Below are 8,973 nucleotides of genomic sequence, written 5' to 3'. Positions count from 1 at the left end.
CTGGATATTATTGCTCATTTCTTTAAGCAATAAGTATTTCAGAATATGCATTAAATAAATTTTAACTTGAACCAAGAATAAGTGTAAGTGAAATACGTGAAATAAGTCTTGACTAAAAGTTAACATCACAGCTCAGAAAATATTGTTTTGGTCAAGATTGGCAAAAACGCCATCTGGTATTTGAGTGTAAATTCTCGATCACTCTCACATTAGAAATGACCCAACGCTTAATTGCCATTGTTTCACATATATCTATTCACCTCTGCCACACCAGGAAGGAGCTCAGTGTAAGGGTAGACTCACAGGTGTGCGGTGCTGTCTCTCGGGAGCCTTGAAGAATGTTTATTTAGCAAGATTTTGATACAGGATTTTCTACAAGTTTTCACTAACGTGTGTGTGTGTGTCTCATCACTTGGCTAGCGACAAGTAGGTGTTCTTCCTCATGTTACAAGTTATCAATGGTTTTCGGGTCGTGTTAGAGAGCTAAAAGCTTCGAGTGCGCCCATTACAAGCATAATCTCAGTCAGCCTGTGACCTTAAGGTATACTAGTGCTGGCAATGTATACTAGTTTACCTTAATATAATAATGCTAGTATACGCTGGCATCTCGTATACCCTCAGTGATGCCAACCTTTTTGCTGGGCGTTTAGTGTTTCGTATTTTCTAAATGTTTCGTGATTTTTTCTTTATATATTGACGTGTTTTTAGATTTACGTGGTAGTCGTTAGTAGGGTAAGGTGGAGTGCCTGGCAACCACCAGAATAAGATTTATTACATAAATAAGTATGTCTTATTAGCAATATCTGGTAGTTGACATGTCTGCTGAGACGTCTCTCTTGATTGACAGAATTTACTTCCAAATATTTTATAGTTTAATGTTTTGGTGTATTATATAATTTTGTTATATAAAATTATTGTATATAAAACCCTAAACAACATGTTTTAGTGTTTTATATAATTTAACGTTTCGCAAAATAATAATAATAATCACCGTTTTCTATGTCATGTCTGGGATAACTATGATAATGTTGACCGTTAATGGTGATCTTACGTTTTTGTACACCTTACGGTGAGACCAACTAACACGTTTCTGAACTTTCATTTCCTATTTCTTGATAGGAAATGATTATATTATTCGTAGCAAAAATTTTAAAATGCTCATAAATTTATGACATTCAAGTGTCAATCATTGTAATGACACCGTGACATTGAACAATTTCCTGAAAAACGGAATGTTGCGCCTTTAAATGTGATTGCAAGCTTGCATGTTGCAGGGTTAACCTAGATAGACGATCACCATTACCTTAATTGTCTGGAGGTTACCTACCTTGAGGTGCTTCCGGGGCTTAGCGTCCCCGCGGCCCGGTCGTCGACCAGGCCTCCTGAATGACCAGGAAAAATAGTTAACCAGATAAATTTATATATCTGAAAATCTGGTGTAACGAAAAAGCTTGGAGATCCAGAGGTGAGGCCACCAGAGTTACACATTTCAGTAGGGGTCTTTAGGAAAGCTACAAGACTGTAATTGCTTACACAATTATATTAAGTATTTAAGAAAATGAGCGACGTGTTTGTGTCGGAGGGTAAACTGAAGTGTAATGTACTTAGTCTCACATAAATGTGACCAGGCGAGTAGTAATATTTTATTGCCAGAATTTGTACTTTTAGATGCTGGTAATATCTGTTCTAGATGTTTATGTAGAAAAGTTATGACTGTACACTGCAGAATCCTCGAATATAACTTAATGATTCACCGACACGAGGTAATTGTGTGATAAGATTGTCACGCGACAATATCTCTGCCACTCAAAGAGTCGAGTGGTCAAGTTGCTGTACTGTGGAGATGACAGTCATAGAGCGGAGACTAGTGTGTGGAGTGTACTTACTGGTGCGTAGAGACTGGTGAGTGGCAGATATTGGAATCAGTCTAATGACGGTCAGTTGCATGTTCTTGCGTTCTGTTTACCAAAAGTTTGGCTAATGACATTTCCTCGTTACTTTATTTACAAATTTTCCTTCATTCCCCGTTTTCCATAATGCAATGAATGTGTGTGCATTGTTCCATCTTAATTCTGGCTTGATGCACTTACCAGTAAACCAATTCGTATTTTTCTTTATTTTTTAATTTGGTATTTAATGAATCCTCAGGAGCCTTCATGAGGGTTCGAACCTATACAGTGTGTTTTCCCAGACGCGCTCTTGTCAACTAAACCATACAGCCCGTCCTCCAAACAAAAACCCAAAAGTTATTCCATGCGCCCGCCAAACCCCTTGTTTATGAATGAAAAAGTTTACACACGACTCGCAGCTAATTTCGTTCGAACACTTCCGGAACAAGTGCTTCACTGACGAATTTTGTTCGAACCACAACGCTGTAAATGCTCCAACCCGTTCTCGCAACGGGCTCGCAACGGGCAACGTTCTCTCGGACGGGCTCTAGCCCGTCCTCCAAACAAAGATCCAAAAGTGATTCCATACACCCGCCAAACCCCCTGTTTATGAATGAAAAGCGGTTTACACACTACTCACACAACCCGTCCTCGACTCAAGTCCATTACATTCAGCGGTCAACCCCACAGACGCATTCATAAATTTTAACATGCTGTTCATTCAAAACGGGAATTTTCGCAATTATAAATTAATATTATAATATATTAGCATATTGTGCATATATAGGTATAGGTTAGGTTAGGTGTTTAGGTTCTGTTGGCGATTATTTGTATTTGTAGTACGTGGGTGAAGCATTTTCAGCGTTGTGATTCGAACAAAATTCGTCAGTGAAGCACTTGTTCCGGATATGTTCGAACGTCAGCAGTTGAGTCGTGTGTAAACAGCTTTTAATTCATAAACAGGGGGTTTGGCGGGTGCATGGAATCACTTTTGGATCTTTGTTTGGAGGACGGGCTGACTCACAACTGCTGACGTTCGAACATATCCGGAACAAGTGTTTCACTGACGAATTTTGTTCGAATCGCAACGCTATAAATGCTTCACCCACGTACTACAAATACAAATAATCGCCAACAGAACCTAAACACCTAACCTAACCTATCCTATGCCTATATATAAACAATATGCCAATATATTATAATATTAATTTATTCTTGAAAATTCCCGTTTTGAATGAACCGCATGTTAAAATTTATGAATGCGTCTGTGGGGTCGACAGCTGGATGTAATGGACTTGTTGAGGACGGGTTGCATGTTAATGTGATTTCTCTAAGTATGGTATTCATTGCTGTAGTAAATATATCTGTGGCTCTTAACAGGTGTTCACTTAATATCGGAAATTACTTTTTTGTTCCCGCGTTTTGCTTTGACCTCGGCATAGTGGCACATGTGAGCAGGAGCCGAACTGTGTATATACTTGTTCTTGTGTGTCGAGGACAAGTGTTGTGTATTTCGTACTTGAGTTAATAGTTTATACAGGTTTTAATTTATATGCTACATAATCTTCCCGGCTTGGTGCTTTTTGATAATTAGTTAATTGATATTAACGTTTTAAACTTGTAATTATCTAAATTTACTTTTGTTCTAAGCATGTCTTTGCTTTCGTTGTTAATTCCGTGAGAGATTACTACCGAGTTTCACTTAATGGTATATAGGTAGTTAAAATGTTTCTATAGCCCCATTATTTAAGTCTTAGGGTGTTAGTATCAACATAGGTTACACATGCAAATGGATGACATGGAAGTACACTTAATAGTGTACTTAATAGTGCACAATCGACTTGAGAATGGTCCAGGACGGACCGAAACGTCGTCGTCCCTTCACTTTCTAGTGTGTGGTTTGGACAACACTTAAGTTTCCTGCACCTTCAAGCATTAAAGAGACTCGATATCCAGAGCTCCTTTACCACCTCTGTATTATAACTTGGTCTTTATTATGCCTAGTAACAACGATTGTAAATCAAACGCTGTGCTAGAAGGGAGCACTGATAACTACCTTGGGGGACAGGTATAGAGGATAAAAGGCAGGCAAAGGTCGTATCCAGGAAATGTTTAGTGTACCGGATTCTGTAGGTTTGTGACGCCTGTTAACGAGATCCTAACAATGCATCCTGATAACAGCTACAATTGGAAATGTTAACATTTCAGCTGTACATTATAACTGCTTCAAAACGGTTATAGGAACTCGTAAACTACCTACAGCTTTTGGTGAAAATTAACTTGTGTAATAAAATCGTCAAAAAATACATTTTTTCTTGTAAAACAAAACACAATTATGAAAGCTCCTGAGAACGGTCAATAACGGTCTTACTTCCACTGATGACTTTTTAATTTTCTTATGTGTTTGATGCCATATTTGCCTGGAAGCTCAAGGAACACTTAACATTATTATTTTTCCTGTTAATGCGAGGTTTGTATCGCAACACAAATTAGAAAAACTCGCCTTACCCTCCAGGCGAGATTGGTCACTTGGAAACATTAATTACGCGCTCGGAAATGTAAACATTCTTTGTCTAACATTAAATTTTTCCTCAATGTTTTGGTAACTGAAGTAATGACTATTTCTCTTATGTTTTATATTGATCAATATTTTGTATTTCGTTGATTAATGTTGCTTTAAGTACATATAAAGCATTAGCAATAAATTATGATCTTAAGGGCTAAAGTCAATAACCTGCTTTTTACAATCGTTAAGCGTCCTGGGAAGTAGTTTGGCCATAGGGACATAATTGACTTTAATGTATCTTTGTTTAATAACTTTCTCATTGGTTATCATTATAGTACTTTACTCTCTCCACCTATAAATATTTGTTCAGCTGCAGGCAGTATATTAAGTTTTTCTCTAGTAAATACAAAGTATTTATCTGAAATACTACTCATTTGTTATATGGGGCCTAGTCCAGTATACTCGTTAATCTATCTTTGATGTGTGAAAACAATTAGGATTTGTTTTTACTGTATGTATTTTATAATTTTTTTTTTGCCTATATATTTTGTAACATTAATTACTAGTTTGACAATTTTTTTTTACATTAATTTCCCATCCTTGTTTCTTTTGTACCAAGCTTTCTTTTTACCGAGAATGTTCTTTAGTCCCAATTGTTCAATTGGGGGTACTGTTATACCACCTGGTCTTTATGGTATACTACGTCCCTGGGCTTTACTAAGAATATTTGTAATTTTATTATAGATAGTAATCTCTTGTCACGTCACCCACCACTAGCTCACCTCCCATGTTAACGTCACCCACGTGTATCCTCACATTCCTTAGTCCATCATCAGCTTCTCGGAAATCTGGCATATTTACCGTTTTCTTCAACGCGACTCTTGCATGCCGTATTAAATCTTGTCCTCCCTGTGTTCCATAGTGTTAGTCGACTAGTCCAGCAACCAGGAGGCCTGGTCGACGACCGTGCCGCGGGGACGCTAAGCCCCGAAAACACCAAAGTAAGGTTAATGTTTCTTAGTCTCCCCTGTGTTCCCCCAGTGTTTCCTAGTCCTCCCTGTGTTCCCTTGTGTTTCCCTGAGTGGTTTTGAGAATTCTTTACCTCACTCCTATTGTTTCCATTTTATTTTTTTCCCCGTTAGAACTAAATCTAAAAATGTCTGAGACGTTACCAGGAACGTGTCTACGGCCATTGAGTCTGAGGTGAACTCAAGGTCAAGACTGCCATACAAGGTCACAATAAATAGTGATCTTGCCTCACGGTCCACCGTATAAGAGTCGGTGAGACAACGTGAAGTCATTGGTCGAAACGTGAATTCTCGTACAACCTGTTTTCGTTATAGCATGTCGCGTTGACGTACACTTTACCTAAGGTCAATACTTGTCAGAGAAAATGGTAGCGGTTACCATTCGTTCCACTATTCCCCCCCCCTCCCCTCTCTTTGTACCTTTTCCCCCCATTCGTATGCCCCCGTTCCTTCGTCTACCCCTACTCTCTGCTGTACCCACGTCTCCCGCTTCCCCCTACTTCCCGCCCCCCCCCCTCTCCACTCGCAGGCTTTATCCCTTCTATCCCTGTCCATTCTTCCCCTTGTTTTCCCCAATCATCACCGTCACCCGTCAGTCACCTGGTCAGTGAGGGGAAACGAGGAGAGGTCAACCCTCCCCTCCCACCTGTGACAGGAAGGGACGGTAGGTCGACCCTCCACCTGTGGCGTCACGTGTTCATATTTTTACCCCCTCTGTATATCGGTTCATCTCTCCCAGCTGTCTGCCGGCCTGTCTGTCCTGTCTCATTCCCTTCTAGCTCATCTGTCTACCAGATTTACACTCAATCTCTCTCTCGGAAGAGTGTAGGAGAGTGCACACTCCTCCCTCCCACCCCTCCCTCGTCATCTCCCCCTACCCCCCGTTTACCTCCACTTCCCTATCTTTATCTTCCAATATTATTAATAGCATAATAAGAGCAAATGTAACTGTCCTTATAAAACTAAAAAAAAAAAGTCACTTACACAATATAATAGTTGCCCCGTTAACATTTTTTTAGTTTGGTTTGTTTTCTATTGAGGGTGAGGTTAATTTCAGAATATAATTTTCGTGGTTCAGGAGCGAGTTTTGTTATTTATTAAACTAAAGTATATTATTAAAAGTATTCTAACAATGACGTTGTTTCCAATAATAAACAAATCATTGTAGTATAATAACATAACTGTAAATAGTGAGTGATCATCTGAGGGCCCGTCAGACTGACCTCCACCCAAGGCAGAGACAGGCCTTGCTGACAGCAGTAAGGGACCTAATTAAGGAACACATGGGACCAGTAAGAGTCAATAGAGCGTGTATAATTCCCCTAAAATGACCCAAACGCGTCAGTGGATGCCTTCAACTCTACCACATCGTTTATTGAATGAGATTAAATATTTTAAAATGGGATTCGAGTTGACTAGTGTGTTTTCTTTTACATAATAACATATAGCACAACATGTATTTAATATGCCCATAGGTTACAAGCGTGGACCATGCAATGTCAGATGCATTGAATACCACGAGGAAATTTAAGAAGCAATTGACAGATTTTTAACTATCGGTTGTCAGTGTGGTGAATACTATTGTACAAGGCGCTTCCTCGTTACACCCCATAGTCCTCAGTAGGTCCCATTGCCGGTCTATTAACTATTATTAATCGTGGTCTCCTACGGGCTCACCATAACCCGTGCTACTTGGAACATTTTGTTCCGAGTAGTTGAATCTAAAACAACAACAACAACAATGTTAATAGTTCAAATGTACCGGGTAATTATTTGTTGTTAGCTTCGATTATATTGACAGGGAATGTTAATCATATAGCTGATACAGTTAATTGTAGCCGTATATGAAGTGGATGCAAAAACATTCTAAATTTCACTGCACCTAATTTCACCTTTATCTGAAAATAAAGGTGACGACGTTGTGGTCCGTCCGTCCGGGTTGGGTCCGTCCTGGACCATTACACAACCGCGTCTAGCAAGGATCAAGTTGTCACTTCATTATTTTTCCATGTGCGAGCTAGGTGTCAATCCATCCCAGTTACCTGGGTTCTAGGAGATTCGAACCGGTGACCCCACGTGTGTAAGGGCGAAGCTATATCGATCGAGCTATTGAGTAGTTTCCAGAAGCAGCTTCCTGCTGCCAAAGGATGCCATCATCATCGGCTTCTCGGAAACCTATCATATTTTCCAGGAATTTTCGACTTTATCTGGTTACTGCTGAAGCCAAGTATTAGGCCTTGTTTTTAGGTGCCAAGCCTAACACCTGGGCCAGTAGTACAGTGTTGAAGAGAGACTTTTCCCCGTCGCGCCTGGCACCAAGCAGGTCCATCTGGTCTTGGGTAGCCGGAGGCCAGACACTGTCAGAACTCACAGTGGGTGACGGTATAGCTGGCTAGTTGCGGGTCCGGAGGATCACCATTGACCAGTTGCGGGTCCGGAGGATCACCATGTTGTTGTTATTGACCAGTTGAAGTGATTGAGGGCGTCTTCGTACGCAGTGTGCGCGCTTCTTTTGTTAGCGAGAGTTAAGACTTCAATATCTTATTAGGCAACAAAGTATACTTTAGCACTGAACATTGTTCAGTGCTTAAGGAAATTGTATGTATTATATATATATATATATATATATATAATATATATATATATATATATAATATATATATATATATATATATATAATATATATAATATATATATATATATATATATATATATATAACGAAGTTGGCATATGCAGCGATCATATAATTTGTCTGTGTTCGTTGTTTCGTTAAATAGTATCATTTTGGTGTGAAAAATCCGTTTGTGAAATAGAATATTTTGCCAAACCAAGTCTACCGAAATGTAAAAAAATAATCTCGGGTAATAAAGTACACAATATTAAACAAATATAAAATATAAGTTTGAATATTACTATCGTCATTGAAAAATACGCCTCTATAAAAATAATTTAGTCTTTCCCATCATTTTGATTCTAAAGAAAACGGGCATCAACATCAGGACAGTGTACACGAATCATTATCAAGTATTTTGCAGCTGATCAAACAGATTACTTGATCACTCCACACACTGTGTGTACAGCAGCATTGTTTTCTCAGGTGGTAAGTAGTTGTGTCAACTAATTATTTTGGGATGTCTTGTAAACCGGACTTTCTTTGAGGGGATGAAGCTTTTGACACTGGATAAAAAATTAATTTTTTCACCTGTAATTGGCATATTGTTTTGCACCTGGGACATTGATTTATATATGTCGCACGGGGGGGGGGGGGGTAAATTGATTTTTTCAACATCAACGCTTTACAAGAAATGAAAGCAGAGTATTAAAATATGTTGACCAGACCACACACTAGAAGGTGAAAGGACGACAACGTTTCGGTCCGTCCTGGACCATTCTCAATCGACTTGAGAATGGTCCAGGACGGACCGAAACGTCGTCGTTCCTTCACCTTCTAGTGTGTGGTCTGGTCAACATACTTTAGCCACGTTATTGTGACTCCTCGCCTGCAAAGAGTATTAATATTACTTCCGGTGTATGTGCTGATCTCAGGCA

The 8,973-nt window shown here is 39.2% G+C and overlaps 1 protein-coding gene across 16 annotated transcripts in view; it reads left to right on the top strand.

Moving 5' to 3' along the window:
• Window positions 1-251: 251 nt before the first annotated feature.
• Window positions 252-8,973, top strand: part of LOC123749572 (apolipoprotein D) — a 48,861-nt gene continuing 40,139 nt past the window's right edge. For 3 of the 16 annotated variants that reach the window (XR_011230074.1, XM_069334456.1, XM_069334449.1), the window contains exons 1-2: window positions 1,829-1,902; window positions 5,318-5,396. Coding sequence is in view for 5 of the 16 variants with exons in the window: in XM_069334456.1 (XP_069190557.1) it covers window positions 1,844-1,902; window positions 5,318-5,396 (138 nt within the window). In the remaining 11 variants the exon portion in view is untranslated. Of the gene's footprint in view, window positions 427-1,773; window positions 1,937-5,317; window positions 5,397-8,973 lie in introns of those variants that run through there. The other 13 variants (XM_045731711.2, XM_045731691.2, XM_045731727.2 and 10 more) reach the window with 10 other exon arrangements.

This window comes from Procambarus clarkii, chromosome 4, assembly GCF_040958095.1.
Source record: "Procambarus clarkii isolate CNS0578487 chromosome 4, FALCON_Pclarkii_2.0, whole genome shotgun sequence".
Taxonomy (NCBI): Eukaryota; Metazoa; Arthropoda; class Malacostraca; order Decapoda; family Cambaridae; genus Procambarus; species Procambarus clarkii.
The sequence above is the reverse complement of the archived record's forward strand: the minus strand, read 5'-3'. Positions and strand labels throughout refer to the sequence as shown.